Here is a 23,409-nt window from a genome sequence, read left to right as displayed (position 1 = left end):
CACCTTCAAGAAGTATTCAGTGACCACCAGAGTGTGAATAATAACATGCTATACAACAGAATCCCTAGGTCTACATCTTTTTACACCTTGGGGGCATCTACTGCCCTTAATTTGGTTCTGCCAGCCAAACAAGCCACACCCTCACTAACAGGGATTGTGGGGGGATTGGGAAATACTGCACTACAACTCAAGCAGGCCTTATCTATAAGGCTGTGTGACTGGTTATGTGGTTCCATAATATGTTCTTAAGGTTCCCCTTTTCTGTCCTTGGAAACCTTTCCTATGCAGTCCTCCCTAACATATCCCTGGGGCTTGGGGATCCTCAGGCTCTCCCAGGGCTCTCTAAGAGAATAAGTGTCATTGTCAATTTGAGGCTGTCGCCGGAAAGATGCCCAGTCTCTTCTAGCAGCTGGGTCAGTGGAAGCCTGGTTTCAGCCCACCTGTTACAGATTCCTCTGCAGGGGCTGTGGAGAGACAAGTCTGAAAAGTGGTGGGACTTCTGCCCTCCCCCTCCACTATGCTCCTGCCGGGGAGGGGGTTGACTGTATGATTGTGACAGTTAATAAATACCTTTGGGGCTCTGGATTCTTTTCTGTCACATAATTTTTTTTTTAAACAATTCTCATCAATTTTACTTATCTTCAAATAAGATTTAAACTGTGGTTTTCCCTTGGTTATACAATTACCTATACATGCCATATAAAGTACTGAGTACAAAACTGTGTCTTCACTGCTGATCAAGGAATAATTGAATCATGTAAAACTTCAGATGGTCTTTCTCTTCACCACACTCCTGACAGTGCCCTCACTCCTATTTCCTGATTACTTGCCTTCCTCCTTATACCATGAGCAGACTCTGTTATGGCTCCCCAGAAGAACCCTAAAACTCTTCCACGTCCCCACTTTATTTATATGGCACAATCTTCTAGGTACTTCTTAGCCTTGATTGTTGTTCACTCGTTAAGTCGTGTCCGACTCTTCAAGACCCCACGAGCTGTAGCATGCCAGGCTCCTCTGTCCTCCACTATCTTGCAGAGTTTGCTAAAATTCATGTCCATTGAGTAGGTGATGCTATCTAACCATCCTCTGCAACCCCCTTCTCCTTTTGCCTTCAATCCCTCAGTTTAAAAAAGAAAAAAAAAACACCTACCAACAGGTGCTGAAATGTTTTGTCCTGTATATTAAGCCTGTGAAATAGAGTACAACTAAAATAAAGGATGTTTTTCCTTGTTACTATCTTCCTCTATATCCTATCCACACTGTTCCTATTAGAAATAAATATATGGTGTTTTAGTTAAACAACAGAATCTCCCATAAAGAAATCATACATAACTCAAGTTCTAAGAGAAGCAAACTTCAATTAACAAGTTTAAAGACACAAACCCTGTAAGTTTAAATTCTTATTTGAGCTCCCGCCACAGTAAAAAAGGCTTCTCGCTACCCTCCCAAAAGCAGTTCTGAAATGTGTTGGTCGCTCACTCATGTCCGCCTCTTTACGATCCCATGGTCTGTCCATGGAATTCTCCAGACAAGAATACTGGAGTTGGTTGTCATTTCCTTCTCTAGGGGAACTTCTCAACCCAGGGATCAAACCCAGGTCTCTTCCACTGCAGGCAAATTCTTTATTATCTGAGCCATCAGGGAAATCCCAGTAGTTTTAAAGATGAGCTTCAATTTAGAAATGAGCTGTTTTAAGCAACAGAAGAAGGACTCCGATTAGGCCAAACTAAGGTCAACATTTACAACTGTATAGGATGGCAGTACCTAAAGGCACATAAAAGTCATTCTTGGATTCTCTCTACTAAGAATGGAAGAACAATTAAAAAAAAAAAAATTCTACTAAACATCAAAGAGAAGATCAACCCCAAAACTCATAAATCCATGAGAAGCGCTATCAAAGTATACCTCAAAATTCACACAAACATAACAAGTATGTGGAAAATAATGCTGAACTTATCCAATAAATCCATAAAGTTACAGTATTTTTGCGACTCATTTTTTTCTTGGGTGAATCCTATTTAAACAGCAAGAAAATTTTGGTAAGTTTAAATACCTTCTTTAGATAGTAAGAGTCTCAGAAAATCCTAAACATCAGCTTTAAATGCTACTTACACTTCTAATTTTAGCATTAATTTCTAAAACATTTACCTTAAAATGCAATAGTTTAAACCTCTAATTATCAACCCACTGTTTTTGCATACTCTTTAAATCTCAACAAATGATACAGTATAATTACCAGAAAGTAAAAGCACATTTCTCTAGGTAAACAACTGGGTGTGCTATTTTACTCTTGTTCAGAAACAGCCAAAGTTTGTGAGGACTAAAAATTTTATATTGTATATAGACTATAGTGGGTTTTTTTGTAATTGAAGTATAATTGACATTCAACATCATATATTAGTTTCAGGTGCACTTTATAGTAATTCAAGATTCATATACATTTCAAAACGATCACTGTGATCTAGTTACCATCTGTCACCATTCAAAGTTGTTATAATACTACTGACTATATTCCCTATGCTATGTATCATTACATCCCCATGACTTGAACTCTGTACCCCTTAATCACCTTCATCTATTTCACCTGCCCCCCAATCCACCTCCCCTCTGGCAACCACCAGTTTGCAGATCTTATACTTGTATATAATATACTGACTATAAATTATTCCACCACCACCAAATTCTATACATTCAAGAATAGTTTTCTTCTAACTTACTATTAACTAGGGGATGATATTTATATAAGGTAATTTTGACAACAAAATTTAATAATTAAAAGACCATCTAATTTTAACAGACATTTCTCTGAAAAAGATAATACAGCCAGTATACATGAGATGTTCAACATTATTAGTCATCAAGAAATGCAAATCAAAGCCACAAGATATCACATTGCACCCAAGCATATGGCCATAAACAAAAGGAAAAAAGGGGGAAAAAATTCAAAATCAAGTGGTGTTGAATATGCAGAGAAATTAGAACACTCATACACAAGATGGAAAATAGTTTGGTTGTTTCTCAAAATTAAAAAACACAGAATTAAAAAAGGATCCAGCAAATTCCACTCCTAGACATATATTCAAGAAAATTGAAAATATATCTTCACAGAAAAACTTGCATATAAATGTTCATAGCAGCATTATTTATAATAGTCAAATTGTTCATCAAATGATGAATGGATAAACAAAATCTGGTATATCCATTTAAAACGATGGGCTTCCCTGGTAGCTCAGATGGTTAAGAGTCTGCCTGCAATGCAAGACACCCAGGTTCAATCCCTGGATTGGGAAGATCCCTGTAGAAGGAAATGGCAACCCATGCCAAAATTCTTGCCTGGAAAATTCCATGGACAGAGTAGACTGGGGGTAGGGGGAGTGGGGTGGGCTACAGACTATGGGGTCGCAAAGAGTTGGACACAACTGAGAGACTAACACACACAGTTTCAAAAAGGATGGACAAAAAGAAATAACCCTAACCAAAAAAAAAAAAAAAAAACCCAAGAAACAAAAATGATGAAGCACTGACAACATTCTAAAATCTGAGTGAACCCTGAAAACATTATGCTAAGAAAAAGGAGCCAATCACAAAACACCACATAGTGTATGATTCCATTTATACAACGTCTCCAGAAAAGGCAAATATAATAGAGACAGAAAGGCTGGTGGATGCCAAGTGCTAGGGAATGGAAAAGTGTGGAGTCACTGACTGCTAATAGGACTATGTTTCTTTTGCAGGTGATTCAAGTCTTCTGGAATCAGATAGTAGGAACGGTGGCAAAACCTGTAAATACGGTAAAAACCATTGACCTGTACACTGTAAAAAGATGAACTATATGGCATGTGGATTACAACTCAAAAATAGGAAGAGTATTTTCTAATATTAAAACTGCAAATCTATTTATTTAAAAGGACACTGAAAATCAACTATTCCAAATGAGTACTTCCTTGCTAAATCAATGTCTATGTCCCTTAATGGGAGGGGGTGGGTCCTGATCCCATCAATATCTTCAGAGTTTAACACAGTACACCTACAAGTGAATGGATAAAAATAATAAAGGAAAATAACACATTGAACTGCAAATTAATCACACTTTTTTAAAATCCCTTAATATTTCCCTTCCCTGAAAAGAAAAATATTAGGGTCAAGAAATTAAAAGACAGTTTGACCAACAATCTCTTTTAAGAGCAAAGAATAAACATCATTATTTTTTTCTACTGTTTACCTAAAGATAATTTAAAAACAAACTACCACCAGATCTAGACTATCCTAAACATCTTTCATGGCAGAGGGAAAAGACAAAATGCAAATCCTCTTACTAGGTAATTAAAAACACAATTAAAGAATCAAAACTCACCAATGCAAAGGAAAAGCAAAGTAATTAGGATAATGCTTTAAATAAGACAATGGCAATAACAGATGAAAAGAATACCACAGTAAATTTCCTTAGACTGGCCACCAGTTTGTAAAGCTTTCTATGTAAAGATTTTTGTGGTTATCACCATTAACATGTATAAATACAACTGATGAATACAATTTGGTTTGGAAGGAGAGAAAATATTCCAAGTCAATATTTATGTTAGTCCTTAGAAATGAGAGCAAATACTTCAAACTATGATCATCAATTCGATGGCTTTTCTTCTATTTTTCACCTGAGGTCCAAGTAACACGTAAAGGCATACCATGGAGAGAGAAGAGAGGAAGGCAAGATAGTAGTCACTTATCTCCAACTTCAACTTTTTTTTAAAAACAATTCTTTTCTTAAATGAATTTAGTTGCAGCACTCAGGTCTTCGTTGCAGTGCACAGACTCTCTCTAGTTGTGGCGCACAGGTTTCAGAGTGTGCCTGCTCAGCAGTTGTGGGGGCATGGATCTAGTTGCTCTGCATAATGTGGGATCTTAGTTCACTGACCAGGGATCGAACCAAGTCCCCTGCATTACAAGGTAGATTCCCAAACACAGGACCACCCAGAAGTCCCTTCAACTTTCTTAAGAAGCCAAGGCACCAGGAGAAATAACTCCTCATTCATTAAGGCACTAAACTAGCCTACTATGGCTAGGATCGTGGCACTGTGAGATTTTTGGGAGGCACCAGAAAACTGCCATCAACTTGACCACCTCTGGGATCCATATCTTCTCTGTGCACTGTCATGCTCCAACTCCTTGCAACCCCATAGACTGTAGCCCACCAGGTTCCTCGGTCCATGGGATTCTCCAAGCAAATATACTAATATGGGTTGCCATTTCCTACTCCAGGGGATCTTCCCCACCCAGGGATGAAACTCACATCTTATGTCTCCTGCACTGGCAGGCACGTTCTTTACCACCAGCACCACCTGGGAAGTGCATTGTGAGATTTTTGGGTGGCACCAGAAAACTGCCATCAACCTGCCAACCCCTGGAATCCACATCTTACATCCAACTGAAATATTTTCACCACTGATGGCTTTCATCAAGACCCTGTCAAGTAAATGGTGCCCAATGTTTCCGGTCACCTAGCTTAGGCAAAGTCTACAGCCAAGAGCCTTTCAGGTTAACGATAAGTGCCCCCCATTCCTTATCACTCTTCATGATTTTATAAAGATTGGGGAAATAAGGAACAATCACACAGCTTTCAATTAGGTAAGCCCCTCTATAATATCCTTTAAGTGGCATCCAATCTATGTCTTGAGTCTTACCTTTTCTCCACTTTTTAGTTCCATATGAAAACTCGGTTCTTAGTTCAGAGCTCCAGAACCTATTTGGAGAAGGAATTAAAAGTCCTAGCAAAGATAACCTGAATTGGAGACTAAGCTCCTAGCCTGTTCTCCTTGCCTTTGACAGGACAGTTCATCTTTTGCTTACAGAATAAACAATATGAAAACAGGAATTAGACAAGAGTCATTTTAAGATGGGCTTCCCTGGTGGCTCAGAGAGTAAAGAATCCACCTGCAAAGTGGGAGAGCTGAGTTGGATCCCCAGATTGGGAAGATCCCCTGGAGGAGCGCATGGCAACCCACTCCAGTATTCTTGCCTGGAGAATCCCCATGGACAGAGGAGCCTGGTGGGCTATAGCCCATGGGATCGCAAACAGTCGGAGATGACTGAGCAACTAAGCACACATTTTAAAAATAATTTATATAAAATCTAGTCCGTGAATGGTAAATACTCTTTTGTGTTTTTAAAATCCTGATGCTGTCTTCTAAGATATGTTAAAGCTCTAAAATACCATCATGAAATAAAAAATGAACTCTTAATCATTCATCATTTAATATATTAAGCAAAGCTTTATGGAAAAAAACTTTGTACCAACAGAATATGGATTACAACTGGCATCTATTTAGATTTCAAGAACAATTTTTAAAAATTATTTGTTCCTATTTATAAACTCACAATAGAACTGAAAGGATTCTGGACTTGGAGACATTTCTGGTCTCCATTAAGATTTTATACACACACATATATATAACCAGGACTCTCAAACTTGGAATGTAAATTTGTAGAACCACTTTAGAAAACTGTTTAGCAATATCTACTAAAGATGAATTCATATATACTCTATGACCTAGCAATTCTACTCTAGTTATACATCCCAACAGAAACACATATTCACCAAAAGACATACCAGGGTATTCAAAGAAACACTATTCATAATACTGGAGGCTACTCAAATGCCCATTAACATCAGAATGGGTTACTAAATCATGTTAACTTCACAGCATGGAATATCACAGTCACATGAATGAACAAACTATAACAACATATAATATCACAGGTGAATCTCATAAACCTAATTATGTTGAGCAAGAGAAACCAGACACAAGAGCTTTTACTGTATGACTATACTTTATATAATAAAGATCAAAACCAGGCAAACCTAATCTGCCAGTTGAGCTGTTACCCTGGGTAGGGACACAACTGGAAGAGCACTTGATACGAGCTTTTGGAGTGCTGGTAATGCTGCTGCTTGAACTGGGTACTAGCTAAGGTGCATGTTTAGCTTGTGAAAATTCACTGAGCTACAATACACACCTAGGATTTCTGCATGTTTCTGCAGATAAATCACACTAACATTTCCAGAAGGGTTGAGAAAGAAGACTAAGAGAGAATTTGTGAAACTGAGTCCCTCTAAAACTGAGTTCCTCTGCTCAGTTTATGATTAATCTCTCTCCTAAACTTTATTTCTTGTCCTGCTCCTGTTCCTCTCAGAATTGAAGGCTATCAAAAAAAGGGGGGGGGGGGGGAATGGAACAAAGCAGGACCCTGTGGGGCCTTTCTAGATACAAAAGTCCCTCTCTACATCCTGTTTCTTGTTTGTAGAAAGGCTTTAGTCTCCCAGATCTTCCCGAAGTTCCAAAGACCAGACTCAAGCATTTAATGATTAGGAGAAAAGTCACAGGACTCCTAGTTCCTCCTGAAGGAATATAGATAACAATCTGATGCATACCTTTGAGCTGTTCTGCAGAAACTAGTAGAGTTTAGTGACTATGAGATTAGAGTTTGTGGTAGCAGATCCCAAATCAGTTGGAACAAGAAGGTTGAGATTTTCCCAAAATATCACTGCTACCTCACCACGGACCAATCAGGAGGAGGTCCAGGATCTAATCACATACATATCTTACCACCCTCCTATCCAACACCTATCTTTAAATATCATGAGACAAGTGCTCGGGCCAGGTGCACTGGGAAGACAGAGGGATTGGGTAGAGAGGGAGGTGGGAGGGGGGATCGGGATGGGGAATACATGTAAATCCATGGCTGATTCATGTCAATGTATGACAAAACACACTACAATACTCTAAAGTAATTAGCCTCCAAATAATAAAAATAAATGAAAAAAAATAAATAAAATAAAAAATAAAAAGCCTTGCCTGAAAGCCCTCAGGGAGTTTGGGTCTTTTGAGCATGAGCTGTCCAGTTCTTCTTGCTTGAAACCTGCAAATAAACCTTTATTTTTCTGTAAACACCCGCTGTCAGAGCCTCACTTTCTGCACCACAGGAATATGCACCTTGCCTGATTAACAGTTAACAGAGTAGACTGTGAGCCCTCTGCAGACTGGGACCTTTGCGTGGTTCACTACTGTATTCACTCCAGCACTTAACAGGGAGTGGCATATCGTGGATACTTTACTAGCACATGCTGACTAAATCAGGCATGGAGGTGTAGCTTTAACAAAAACCTACCTAAAGAAATGGCAGCTAATCTTAATGCCATCTTAACTTACTAGTTTGCATTTATTTAAAAGTATTCATATTACTTTACAATTCACCAAATAAATACAAGGCTAGGTATTAAGCCACATGGGGCTTCCGAGGTGGCTCAGCAGTAAAAAACCCACCTGCAATGCAGAAGATGCAGGTTTGACCCCTGGGTTGGGAAGATCCCCTGGAGGAGGGCATGGCAACCCACTCCAATGTTCTTGCCTGAAGAATCCCATGGACAGAGGAGCCTGGCAGGCTATGGTCCACAGGGTCACAAAGAGTCATACATGACTGAAGTGACTTAGCATCCATGCAACAAAAATAAGAAACAAAGGAGAAATAACCTCTCCAACCTTTAGAAATAAAATATTTAGCATAGTGTATTGGGTACAACTAGGTATTCAACAAATGTTTGTGGTACATATGAAGGAAAATTAGTATTTTAATTGATCACACTGTAATTCCTAAAAAGTCTTCTGTTCTAAAAACAATTGGTATATCAAAAAATGAAATAGTCTAAATTAAAAAGAGTTTATTCAAATACACAAAACCTGAAAGTGACAGACATGTCCAGAATGCAGACACTCGTGCTAACTGCAGCCTTCCTGGCTCTGCTGGCCCCATGAGCTACCAGAGTTCTCTCAGTTACACTGCTTATTATCAGATGCTGATGCTTACAGTGGAGCACAGTGGGGCAGAGATTATAGGTGGGAAAAGTTTGCTGTAACTCAGGCCTTGTCTGGAGTTTCCCTTCTCTTGGAAGAACAATGAGAACCAAGAGGGAGATGCATTAAGCATTTCTTATCTTTGCTTTTACCTCATCACAGAATGTTCCACTATGCAAGTGTGTAACTGCTTGCATTTTATAATTAACATCACTCAAAGACTTTATCAGGCCATGACTGATGCTTTTGACCTCATTAAGTCAAAAGCTTATCAAAAAAAAGATAATCAAAAGAAGTAATTACAATCATAAGGTTCCAGTTAAAAACTGAACACAGAGATCTGCCTCTTATCCCTTCAAAAAAAGTGCAAGTGTTAGTCACTCAGTCATGTCCAACTCTGTGACCCCATGAACTGTAGCTCGCCAGGCTCTTCCGTCCATTGGATTCTCCAGGCAAGAATACTGAAGTGGGTTGCCATTTCCTCCTCCAGGGGATCTTCCCGACCCAGGGATCAAACCTGCATTTCCTGCACTGCAGGCAGGTTCTTTACCATCTGAGTCACCAGAAAAGCCCCTTTGTCCCTTCCAAAACCCTCTCAAATGTAAATATTAGTCATTTTTTAATTTCTTTTTTTGCCTCAAATTTAACAAAACTTTACTAACAGGAGAGGAAGCAGCAATAAAATCCAGGAAGTTAGAAGCAGGATAGGTGAGAACTTATACAGCAGACCCAAGAAACCTGAATCCTAAACCAGAAAGCAGGAAAGCAACCTCTCTTGCACTGTACCCTCTCAAGGCTTAAGAACCGGTGGTAGCAGGTACCAGAGAAAGTAAGAGTGAAAATGAGATTTAAAAGCAGAAAGAGAAGATGGAGACCCAGTTAAACACACACAGCTCCCAGAATCCCCATTAAGAGACTGGAGGTTTACTCTCTGGAGAGTGTGAGGCAGTAGAACTCTGGACTGGAGACACCAGAGATTTGGAGAAAGAATGGATTGTCAGAAAGGAGTGATTAAGTGAGAGACTTAGGTACTAAACCTTGAGATCCCCCAGTCTACCTCTGCCAATCAGCTCTTAGAATAGTAGCAGCCAGGCCTAAGCGCTGAGGAAACTGACCAGCCCAAGAAAAGAGACAGAAAAACACTGTCACTCAAAGAAACAATCTAGTTAGATTAAAAGGTAGTAAGGCCTGTCAAGAAGCTCCATCAACCACAGTGAGCTTCCAAATTGCTCTACCAACTGTGTACTTTTAACCAAGCAGGCAAAGATCACCTACTTCTAACTCAAAGATCATAAAAGACCAAAGCAAGGAGAATAAAGGCAACACAGAGGAAAGAACTATGCAGGAAAGCATAAACTTTAAAAAGAAAAAATTTTCAATAATTTCAGAGAAACAAGAGAAAAAAATTAAAACCATAAAACACGGACAGTGTGCTACTAAAGGAAAGATTCTAACATTTACTGAGCATCTACTATATGCTGAACTCCATTCTCTGTCCTCACTCAGTCGTGTCCGACTCTTTGTGATCCCATGGGCTGTGGCCTGGCAGGCTTCTCTGTCCATGGGATTCTCCAGGCAAGAATACTGGAGTGAGCTGCCATTTCCTGCTATTAAAAAAAAAAGGGGAGGAGGCAATTAAAGAGTTTTTAAAATTTTTAAAAATATATTAAAATTTTATCAAAGAGAAAATTGAGACTATCTCATAGAAAGCTGAGAAAAAGGTGAAAAATATGAGATTAAAAAATTTTAAGAATTAGTATAAAAGATTCAAGATCCAAAGAGAGAAAGGAGGGTGGGGGGGAAGCAGAGGAAAAAAAAGGTCAACCAAACACTTTTTAAAATTTCCCAGAACTGAAGGACGTCAGCTTTTAGACCAAAAGGGCTCATTGAATGCCTGGCATGACAGACGTAAACAGATCTATATCAAGGTACAACGCAGTGAAATTTAACAACACTGAGAACAAAAGAAGTTCCTAAAGCCTTCCAGAAAAAACAGAAAGTAGGCCACATTTAAAGAATCAGATGTCACAACTGGCTTCAGTCCTCCTAACAGTGGAACCCAGAAGGCAATGGAACAAATGGCTTCAAAATTCTAAAGGAAACTGTTTTCGACCTAGAAGCATAGAAATCAAGGTAAGGGTGCAGACTAAAAAAAAAAGTCTTAGATGTTCTAAGTCTCAACAACAACCACAAAAAAGTATAACTCATGCATTCTTTCTCAGAAAAGTACTGAGGGTGTATTCTATAGAAATGAGACAATCAAGAAAAAAAAAGTGTGAATCAAGGCAAGGGGCTTCGATGTTAAAAACTGGAAAAGGAAATCTTAGGATGACAACTAAACAGCAGACCCTAAAAGCAGCCTATGGTACAGTTCAAAAAAACAGGAAAGACGGACTTCCCTTGCAATCCAGTAGTTAAGACTCCATGCTTCCACCGCACAGGCCTGGATCTGATCCCTAGTTAGGGAACTAACACCTGCATGCAGCCAAAAACAACCCAAAAAAGAGCCACACATCCCCCACCCAACAATGAAATCAATAAAATACTTGATGTGTTTGAACATATCAAAAAATTAAGATTGAGAGTCTGAGGATGAGTCATGCTATAAGCAATTTATGATATATACCCAGAAAATAAGGCAAACAAACAAACAAAAAAAAAACTGTGGTTAACTTTAGGGAAAATAAGGTACTGTTAGGCAAGTAAAACTAATCACAGCATACAATATACCTCAGCTGTGAACATTATTTATTATTTTAAATTACTGTAAATACTGAATATTGATCTAACTACAATACAGATATAACTATACTAGAAAGATAGAGACAGGAAATGGGAGCATATGCAGTTGTGGTAAAAGAGAGCTAAACCCTTAAATCTCCTAGTGGTCAATTTTTAAAATGCTGAAAACTGAAATCAAGAAGTAATATCTTATGTTTTTTACCTTCACAAATGATAACAAAACAGCAAAAGAAAGAGCTAAGAAACAGGCAAAAGTAAGCAGGAGACTGCTGTTTTTGGTAACAAGCCTGTAATATCTGATTCTAACCTATACGTAAGAATAACTGTATGTAAGATATGAAAAACTAAATATTTAGGTTAGTGCAAATGTAACTACAGGGCTATATTCTTGCCTGGAAAAACCTATGGACGGGGAGCCTGGTGGGCCACAGTCCACGGGGTTGCAAAGAATCAGACACAACTGAGCCCACACACACAAATGTAACTGCAGCTTGGGACTGTGAATTTTAACTTACTGTAACTAAGTTCTATATAGTTATATGTCACTATAACTATGACAAACCTAGACAGCATATTAAAAACCAGAGACATTACTTTGCCAACAAAGGTCCATCTAGTCAAAGCTATGGTTTTTCCAGTAGTGAGAGTTGGATTATAAAGAAAACTGAGCGCCGAAGAATTGATGCTCTTGGACTGTGGTGTTGGAGAAGACTCTTGAGAGTCTCTTGGACTGCAAAGAGATCAAACCAATAAATCCTAAAGGAAATCAGTCCTGAATATTCATTGGAAGGACTAATGCTGAAGCCGAAACTCCAATACTTTGGCCATCTGATGTGAAGAACTGACTCACTGGAAAAGACCCTGATGCTGGGAAAGACTGAAAGCAGGAGAAGGGGATGACAGAGGATGAGATGGTTGGATGGCATCACCGACTCAATGGACATGAGTTTGAGCAAGTTCCAGGAGTTGGTGATGGACAGGGAAGCCTGGCATGCTGCAGTCCATGGGGTCACAAAGAGTTGGACATGACTGAGTGACTGAACTGATAACTAAGTTCAAACACATCTTTATTAATCAAAATAGGAACCATGATAATCAGCACATTTTTGTCAACAAGAAATAAGTTTATTCATGTAGCATAAAAATCCGTGCTTTGGGATTTTACAAACTCTTGAAAAGCATTTTCTACCTCCTGCTGTTTGTGGAAGCATTTTCTCTGCAAAAAGTTGTCAAGATGCTTGAAGAAGTGGTAGTCAGCAGGCAAGAGGTCAGGTGAATATGGCAGATGAGGCAAAATTTTGTAGCCCAATTCATTCAACTTTTGGAGCACTGGTTGTGTGACGTACAGTCAGGGGTTGTCATGAAGTAAAACTGGGCCCTTGCTGGGCCCAGCATCTGTTGACCAACGCTGGTTGCAGGCATGCACTTTTTGGTGCATTTCATCAATTTGCTAGGCATAATTCTCAGATGTAATGCTTTTGCTGGGATTCAGAAAGCTGTAATGGGTCACACCGGCAGCAGACCACCAAATAATGACCATGACCTTCTTGCGGTGCAAGTGTGGCTTTGGGAATTGCTTTGAAGCTTCTTCTCAGTCCAACCACTGAGCTGCTTATCACTGGTTGCATAAAATCCCTTTTTGTCACACGTCACAATCTGATAGAGAAATGGTTTGTTGTTGTTGTGTACAATAAGAGAAGACAATGCTTCAAAAGGATGATTTTTTTTTATTTTCAGTCAGCTCATGAGGCACCCACTTATCGAGCTTTTTCACCCTCCCAATTGGCTTCAAAAGTCAAACAATCATAGAATGGTCAACACTGAGTTCTTCGGCAACTTCTTGTGTAGTTGAAAGAGGATCAGCTTCAGTGATTGCTCTCAGTTGGTCACCGTCAACTTCCAATGGCTGGAAACTATGCTCCTCATCTTCAAGGCTCTCATCCCCTTTGCAAAACTTCTTGAACCACCACTGCACTGCATATTCATTATCAGTTTCTGGGTCAAATATGTTGCTGATGTTGTGAGTTGTCTTCAACACTTTATGACTCATTTTGAACTCATAAGAAAATTGCTCAAATTTGCATTTTGTCTAACATCATTTTCCTAGTCCAAAATAAATACAAAATAAACAGCAAGTAATGTCATTAGCAAAAAAATATAAAGTGCAAAATGTACATTAAAATGATTTATATCACATTTAAGAATGTATTCCAATGTCAAACAGCAAAGTCCAACAATGCAAAATTACAATTACTTTTGTATCAACCTAATAAACAGAAAAAAGATTTAAAATGTGGTTACAAAATGTGTCATGAAAGGGGAATCTGGTATTCACAGGAAACTAACTTAACTGAGGGAGAAGGGAGGAACTCAAACTCCACTTAGGACAGACTACCTAAACTGAGAGGGGCACTGGGAAGAAGGCAGCATTCCAGGTAGAGGAAGAGGAGGGATCCTGGCCAGAAAAGGTGATAGGTGATTTTCCTAGCAAGTGAAACAAGTTCCCCAGGGAAACAACAAATCATGAGAGTCCATCTCTACCCCTTTCTCCCAAGTCCTGGTGTCCCCACCTACCTCTTACCCGTCCTTCAAGGCCAAGCTCAAGCTCCATCTTCTCAGAAGCTTCCTGCAAGTCTCTGGAAGAGATGATCTCTTCCATCTCAAAATGATGCCACTTATCCACTATCTTATTCTCTTAATTAATATAATTAATATTACATACCATAATACATTCTCAGGGATTGAACTCATTCAATAGGTATTTAATGAATACTTACTATATGCAAAAAAAAAAAAAAAAACCTGTGCTGGTTACTAAGGGTAAGGGAAGGATGAAAAGGAAGGAAAGAGAACAAAAAAAGCAGCAGTCTTCAAGTGCAATGAACACAGACCATGGTTTCTAACATCATTCTCCAATAAAAGGAACCAGAGGTCTTTGGAGAAACAGCTGAATCCAGGATGGCTCAGGAACTATACATGCTGAGCCTGGTGTCAAAAAGTTAAGAAGTGCTTTAAAACCCACAAAGACGGAGCTCTGTCAAAGGGATACAAGTACCAACTGAAGGAGATCCCAATGGCAAAAGCTAGAACAACCTAACAAAATAGTGCTGGCTATTAACTCAAAGAATACAATTAATGAGCCCATACCAGTATCAATGAATAAATAATGAAGAGACAAATGTCCCATGCAGAAAAATTCCAAATAACTTAATGTAGACACATTACCTTCAATGAGGTGGTGGAACTTAACTCCCGAACCCTTAAGTATAAGCTGTTCATAGTGAACACAGTGACTTCCTTCCAAAAAGCACAGTACAAAAGGCGTGGGGGAAGGTGGAGTCATTTTATGTAGAGAGATTTGACAAACACTACTTCAGCCAGGTGATCAAGGTCAACATCAACCATGTTAAGTTGTTGACAGTACGTTGACATACTGTTGACAGTATGCATTCTTGATATGATGTGATGAAAACAGCACTTTACCTCTGTGTGGCTTCCTCCCCAAATCTAATCATGAGAAAAGCATCTAACAAATCCCAAAGAAAGGACATTCTACAAATAATTAATACTCCTTAAAAATGTCAAGGTCATCAAAAACAAGGAAAACTTGAGAAACTGTCACAACCAAGAGAAGTCTATGGAGATATGACGACCTAATGTAATGTGGAATCTGTATAGACTCCTGAAACAGAAGAAAAAGACATAGATAAAAACTGAAAATCTTAATAAAGTATGGACTTCAGTTAATAATAACATATCAATATTAACTTAATTGTTTGATTAATTTACTATTAATTAATTGTTCATTAATTATCAACAAATATACCATACTAATATACGATGTTAGTGGCAAAACTGGGTCTGGTGTATACAGAAACTATACTACCGTCAATGTTTCTGAAAATCTAAAAATGTTACAAAAAGTTTATTTTAAAAAATATTTTTAACATTTTTTTTTAAGGAAAGGAAAAAAGCCTGAAGAACACACACCAAACTTGCAAAGCAGTCACGCCTCTGGGGAAAAGAATGTGAGGGAAGTCAAGCTTTCCTTTACAAGTTACTATTTGACTCTAGAATATGAAGAATATATCTGTGTGCTACTCTGTAACAAGAAATGTTCAACGTTATTGCCACATTTAAGTACTGAATGACAAAATGAAATTGTTATTAAACAGAAACCACTCCTTAACCTTTGTATTTTATTTATTTATTTGGCTGCATCAGGTCTTAGTTGCAGGAGGAGGGATCCTCGCTGCATCACGGGAGATCTTTCATTGCAGCGTAAGGGCTCCAGTTGTAGCCTGCAGTCTCAGTAGTTTCGGCGCACGGGCTAAGTTACTCTACCGCATGTAGGATCTCAGTTCTCCAACCAGGGATCCAACCCGCGTCCCCTGCATTGAAAGGCAGATTCTCAACCACTGGACCACCAGGGAGGTCCCATCAACCTTTATGTTTCCATTCACAAACTATCCAATCTCCAGAAAGACCTCCAAATCACATTCAAGCCACTGATTACCAACTGATAAGATTGCAATACACAAATTTAAAAGAAAAACTGCCAAAGATTATACTAAACTGCTAGGGGAGAAATATATAATACAGTAAGAAAATATTTCACTAGAAATGTTCTTAAATTTGATCAATACTGAGAGATGATATACAAAATTTTAAGTTGTGGTATTCATGAAAAAAATGAGTGAGCTGTAGCTTCTCTGGTGGCTCAGTGGTAAAGAATCTGCCTGACAAAAAATGAGTGAGTCTAATTGTAACAGCAAGATGTGCAAAGGGGTGTCTGTTAACACTCAGTTGATGAAGGCAACAACATACACTACACATCTATCGACACAGCCATGAGAAGCAATGAATCACAACTGGAGTGTGTAAAATTCAACAGATTCAATACATGATATTCACCAACTGCCTGGTATATTGGCAAAAGTAACTTGAGAATAAGGATGAGATCACCAAGTTGATTCTTTGCATTAATCTCTAATTAAAGTGTTAAAAGTTGCTTTATCTAAATGAGCATTATCCATTACTACAAGAATATGGTTCCACTAAACAGTTATACTGTTCAAAGATAACATAAGAATAAATTATTAAGAAATCAAAGTAATCATTTTAAAGCCCCAAGAAGAAGTAAATCAGAAAATGTCACTTGAATTTCTCTAAGTCTTTCTTCCTTTAGTTAGCAAAATACAATATTACTCTCATGGTAGGATTATTTTATAATTTAATTTAATATAGAGTAATATAATATTGGTGATGTTCAGGATAAAGTAATTTGAAGTTATATGGAGGGAAACCAATGGGTGGCATCAGTTTAAACGATGACAGAATTTCCTAGAGGACCTCACTGAGAGTCAGATACAACGGATAGTTGAAGATCTGCAGCTCCTGGTCACTCACAAATCCTGGTTCTGCATTCATAACAAATTATACAAAAGTGCTCTCACATTAAAAAAAAAAAAAAGTGCTCTCATGATGTATTTCCTTGTGATAATATCTTCTTAAAATATCATACCATTGCCTTTTAGAGTTACAGACAGGAATATTTATGGGTGAAATGATGTGATCTCTAGAATTTGCTACAAAATAGACAGTATAAATGGAAAAAGTTAACTATTTGTTGATTGTTGAAGCTGAGTAACGGGTGCATAAGTTTTATTACACTAAATTTTTGTATATGCTTGAAACTTTTCAAAGTAAAAAGTTGAAAATATAAATAAATACTAACAAATTACTCCTAGAAACAAGCCAAGGGCTCATCAACAACTGGATTAAGAATATGTGAGATACACACACACACCCCCCACACACACCTTCTTAATATATACACACAAAGGAATATTATTCCATCACAAAAAAGAATGAAATACTGCCATCTGCAGCAAGTAGGTGAACCTAGACAATAATACACTTAGTGAAGTAAGTCAGATAAAGACAAATACTGTATATCACTTACATGTGGAATCTGAAAAATAATACAAATGAATGTATATGGAAAACAGACGCACAGATACAGAAAACAAACCTGCAGTTACCAAAGGGGAAAGTGAAGGAAGGAAGCACAAACTAGGGGTGTAAGATTAACAGATACAAACTACTATATGTAAAATAAACAAGCAACAAGAATATACATATACAGGGAATTATACTCATTATCTTGTAATAATCTATAATGGACTATAACCTGAGAAAATACCAAACCACTATGCTATACACCTTAAACTAACACAGTATTGCAAACCAATTAAAATTTTAAAAAAGAAAGCAATTACGCCTACAACTCAACAACAAGAAGCAAACAATTCAAAAATTTGAACGTTTGAATTTGCCCAATTCAAAAATTGGCAAAGGATTTGAATACACATCTCTCCAATATGTACAAAAGGCCAACAAGCACATAAAAGATGCTCAGTTTCACTAATTATCAGGGAAATGCAAACCAAAACCATTATGAGATGCCACTTTACACCCAGGCTTTATCAAAAACAAAAACAAAACACAAACAGAAAGCATACGTGTTGATGAGGATGTGACAAAACTGGAAAGCTTATGCGTTGCTGGTGGGAATATAAATCAGTGCACTGCTATGGAAAACAGTATGGCAGTTTCTCAAATAATTAAAAATAGCAATACCATAGTGAAAGTGAAAGTCACTCAGTCGAGTCCGGCTCTTTGTACCCCATACAGTCCATGGAATTCTCTGAGCCAGAATACTGGAGAGGGTAGCCTTTCCCTTCTTCAGGGGATCTTTCCAACCCAGGGATCGAACCCAGGTCTCCCACGTTGCAGGTGAGTTCTTTACCATCTAAGCAACCATGGAAGTCCAAGTAAAGTGGAGTGGGTAACCTATCCCTTCTCGAGGGGATCTTCCTGAACTAAGGAACAAACTGGGGTCTCCTGCATTGCAGGCAGATTCTTGACCAGTTGAGCTACCAGGTAAGCAATACCATATAAACCAACAATTCCACTTCTGCGTATATACCTAAAAGAATTCAAAGCTTGGACTCTTTTGAAACTTATTTACCTGTTATTCACAGCAGTATTATTCACAATGGCTAAAATGTATTGACAGATAAAACAAAATATAGTATACACATACAATGGATGTTATTTAGCTTTAAAATGGAATGAAATTCTGACACATGACACAATGTGGATGGACCATGAGGACATTATGCTAAGTGAAATAAGCCAACCACAAAAGGATAAATACTGTATTACTCCACCTATATGAGGTACTCAGAGTAACCAAATTCACCAATGGAAAGCAGAATGGTGGCTGTCAGGGGCTTGGGGAGGGGGAAATAAGTTACTGTTTAAGGGGTAAGGATTTTCTGGAAATGGAGGGTGGTGAAATGAAGGCTGCCCAACAACGTGAATATACTAAACAAAATAAAAATTAAAAAAAGAGCCACAGGGGACGCATTCACTCCTTCCTCTAGAATCATGACGTCATCTAACACTTGAACATGCAAAATGTTTGGCCTGCCAGAGATGAAATTCTTTCCCTCATTTATCAAAACCTTCCTTCACAATCCTGAAAGAACTTACCCAAAGCTGATCTACAACGCCAGCAGACTACAATACAAACTTATTAGTGATGCCACAAGCAACTCACTTCTTTAGCAGGCAGGAAGTCATCTAAAACAAACATTCTGCAGCCTGTTTTTAAGCAGATACAGCAGAGTCATCATTGCCTACTTTCACTGGTTTTAAATCCAAATATCTCAAAACATTTCAGGAAGTATTTGGGAAAATGCACGATATAGCCCATGATCTATTACAGTGAGGCACAGGTAGCTTGGAATGGATGAATAGGGTAAATGGCCTCAGAGAGAGGAGCACACAAGTTTCTCAACACTGGGCCTACCTAGAGCTTTCTGAAACAGTGCTTCAGAATGTATGGAGGCACAAGCTCATGTTTTAAAACACAAAGAGAAAAAAATAAAGCCACAGGAAATTTATGAGCCCAGACTATCTGTATAGTCTGGGGTGATGCTAAATTCAAATTAGGGACATATTGCTCTACCAATCAAAAGACCATAAAGGCAAAACCATTGCTTGCAGTTATGAATGAATCATAGTTTTCTCCTACATTTACTTCATTAGAAGACCAGCTCAATTTGACTAACCATATCAAATAGAAGTCAGAGGTCCCTTTGTGACAACCAAAAAGTACCATGCTTCTATCAGGTTGCCTAGACAATTCAACAACATTCCATAATTCGAAAGCCTTTTAAATACGTATATTCTCTGACCAAGCATTTCCACCCACTACAAATTTATACTAAGGAAATAGTTGAAGATGTATGTAAAAGAAACTTTAGTGACTGAAAAAAAACTATAAACACCCTTAGAGACCAACAACAGGCAACTGATTAAATTACAGTCTAGCCATACAATTGCATGCTATGCAGATGTTAAAATATGAACCCATCTCATTATACAGCTATAGTGTCTGCCTTTCTACATATATGTGCTCAATACACACACATGCAAACTTGAGAAGACAAATGTGTTTCAGAACATGTAGGTATGTAAACATACATGTACACATATGCACAAAGTGTGTGAAAGTATCAGGGGCCCATAAAACTGCATGTATGTACAAAGATGTGCCTGAGTACATATGTGTGGTTGCGTAAGACAATACAAATGCATATGTATGTATCTGCTAATGTATATGCTTATATTTGGGCCATAAGCCTGTGTTTAAGTAGTTGAGTATTTACCCTTGTAATCACTACTTAGAAGCTGTGACCTTGAGCAAGTTATCGAGCCTCTAGAGAGTCTTGACTTCATCATTTAACGTCATCTATACAACATCGAATGCTGTCTCAAAGGGGTTCTGTGAGGATTAAGTGAAATAATGGATGCAAAGTACTTAGTACCATGACTGGCATAGAGTAAATGCTCAATCAATATTAACTTTCCTTATCTGGACACATACACTGATCTACTCTTGTATATATTTACACAGCTGTAAGTACACAAAGATACACAAAATATTAACTTTGGTTATCAATAGGTGATAGGTTTTCGGTGTGGGGTTTTGGTTTTGCTTTGGGTTTTGTTTTATGTTTTGGCTTTCATATTTTGCAGGTTTTCTAGGAATGTCAGTTCTTTTTTCCATTATTCTTTTGAACATTTCTTCAAAACAATGATTTTTTTTTTTTAAGTAAAAAAGATGGCCTGTCCTTAACATACCTCAATTTTGCATATTTAAAGCTATTAACCACTACACCAAGAAATACGTAATTTTAATACTTCACCTTTTTTTTCTTGTTTCTAGCAGTATGTCAACATTACCTAATAGCTCAAGAAGATGGCAGTACAAAGAAAAGCCTCAGCTTTTTGCTTGTTTGCTTTATCCTAGGCAAGATGAAAGAATGAACTAGATCACAATATGGGATACATGTGATCTGTGAACACCTCGGTGACAGTTAAGTGATACCTGTCATTCGTATTTTACTAAAGCAGAGAGGAACCCAGGGCCTTGCCCAAGGTCATACAAAAAAGCACGTAGCCCAGGCTGTGAAAGAACTAAGGACTAGACTGCATTGCCACAATTTGAGTGTGCTTATGAAACCAAAAAGCTAAATTCTTAAAATTAGTCATATGAGGAGTCAGGCTGTAGGAGGGAGGAAATTACAACACAGAGCTGATGATAGCAAAAAAAACCCAGCAACTGGCCCCACCAGGATTAATCTACATGTTTTAATCATATTGGTTTTCCTCACTTATAAAATATAAAACTGTAGATCATCTATGATAGGACATTTAATTTCATAAAAGCACAATTCCATTTATATGCAAATTAATCTGAAAGCATCTGAAAAAAATGCACGCAGATACCTGCGATTCCAGTCAACATCAGTTAGCCACCTGGATCAGTTCCCACAATTACGATGTGTTAAATACCTCTAAAAACCCTGCAAAATGTCTCCCTCGAATTTCCGAGGGAAATCAGGCTACAGACAGGCGAGTAAAACAAGCAGCTTTTTCCCCTAGGGCTTCAATTAAGAAATGATACCCGAGATAATAATCCACCCATCCCCTATACATTTTCTCCCCAGCTATGCTATTCAATTTCTTTAAACGTCACTTCCAAGCTTGGAAAACACACAGCCGGGCACACGCCCTGCAGCCTGCAACGTTACGTAGTTCGACATTTTAGGGGCATCACTAGTTAAACATCGCGTTTTCCAAATCTACTGCGAACTGGGACTTGTCCCTCGTATCATTTTGACGTCTGTCTTTAAACGCAAGCGAGGGGAATGGGTTTTGACGAGCAGACTAGGCTCTGAAACCCTGAGTAATCGCATTTCACAGCGGAGAGCTGTCGGCAGCAGGGATTTTAATCTTCTCTCCACCTAATTTCCTTTACATTTCACGTTTTTGGTTTGGTGTTTTTTCCCCCACCCCTTTTCCAGTGACATCAAATTCAAGGTGGAAAAAGACAAACTGAATGCCCTCAGGTCAAAGCCTCCGGAGGGTCTCGGGTTCTAACCCGGCGACCTGCCCGCCGTGGGAAATGCGGAAAACACTGCAGGGCGGAGGTTCTTCCACCGTCCGACTCCCGCCCCGCGTCGCGGAGGGACGGTCCCGGCCCGCGGCCGCCTCGAATCCGAGCCCGGGGCCCGCCCGGCCGGCCCAGGCCCAGCAAGGCCTGGCAAGCCGCGGCGTCGAGTTGGCTACAGGCGGGGCCGGAGAGGAGGCCTGAAGCGGCCAGCGGGCAGGGCCGGGCCGGGGTCGGGGCGGGGGCGGGGGGGGGGGGGGCACTTGGGCGCTGCTCACCTGCTGGTACCGGTTGCCGCAGGCTGGCTCCACCGCCGCCAGAGCCGCCAACGCCAACGCCATGGCGCAGCCGGCTGCAGGGAAGGAGGGCGAGCGAGCGAGCTGAAGGGGCGCGGGCGCTGCGGCCTGGGGGCGTCGGGAGGCCGACTGGGACGCGCCTCGGGTGGGTCTCGATGGCCGCCGCTGCTACCAGGCCAGCCGCTCTCCTCCGGTAGTGAGCGCCGCCGCCGCCGCCGCCGAGGCTCAGACGCGGCCCCTGGAGAGGAGGCGGGGACAACGACGACGACGCTGCGCCGCCGCCCCGCCCCCGACTCGCGCAGCCCGGCCCGTCAGGCCCGGCCTCGCCCGGCGGTGCAGTAGCCCGCTGTGGGCTCCGCCCGTCGTTCCGCGCCCCGAGGCTGAGGCGTCGAGTCGGTTCCTTCCAAAACAGGTTGCAGGTCACCGCAGAGAGGGCGACGCTGGTGATGGGTGCCTGGTTCTAAGCACCAAGCTTTCTCTGCGTACTACTTTGATCCCTCCTCACACACCCCAGACTGAGGCCACAGCCCCATTTTAGAGGTCGTTGGTGCCTAAGGAGATTGACAGTCTCCCACAGCAGCCATCTGACCCCTAGTATCTATCTGGCTGCAGTATCTCAGTTCTTATCCACTTCCTTCTTGTCTGCCATCCTTCGTAGACTAGGGGTCAGTTCACTAAAGGGCAGAGGCTAAATCCGGTTCAGTGACTGTAGAAAGCATGTGAAATTCACCTTTCTGTGTCCATAGATTGTTTTATTTGGAACACAGCTGCTCCCGTTTGTTTACTATGGCCTGTAAATCCTAAATTACTTGCTATCTGGCCCTTTAGAGAAAAAGTTTGCTGATCCTAAATCCTGGAAACCTTCTTGACCCCTGGGTGATAATAATAGCATCCCCTATTTTTATGTAGTCCTTTAGTATTTTAACAGCCTCTGTGGATATAGACACGATGTTTTCTGAACCAAAGCTGTCTGAGGAGGTGTCATGAAAGGCAAAACTTT

At 39.6% G+C, this 23,409-nt stretch overlaps 1 protein-coding gene across 1 annotated transcript in view; it reads right to left on the bottom strand.

The window, feature by feature from the left end:
* NDFIP1 (Nedd4 family interacting protein 1) overlaps positions 1-22,668 on the bottom strand; it is a 48,908-nt gene extending 26,240 nt beyond the window's left edge. Inside the window, exon 1 of the mRNA XM_020902854.2 lies at positions 22,392-22,668. Within this exon, the coding sequence (XP_020758513.1) occupies positions 22,392-22,454 (63 nt within the window). The 5' untranslated portion in view covers positions 22,455-22,668. The remainder of the gene's footprint in view (positions 1-22,391) is intronic.
* Between the last annotated feature and the right edge of the window lie 741 nt (positions 22,669-23,409).

The sequence above is a fragment of the Odocoileus virginianus genome, chromosome 3, assembly GCF_023699985.2.
Source record: "Odocoileus virginianus isolate 20LAN1187 ecotype Illinois chromosome 3, Ovbor_1.2, whole genome shotgun sequence".
Lineage (NCBI taxonomy): Eukaryota > Metazoa > Chordata > Mammalia > Artiodactyla > Cervidae > Odocoileus > Odocoileus virginianus.
Note: the sequence above shows the minus strand (reverse complement) of the source record. Positions and strands in the feature narration are given on the sequence as shown.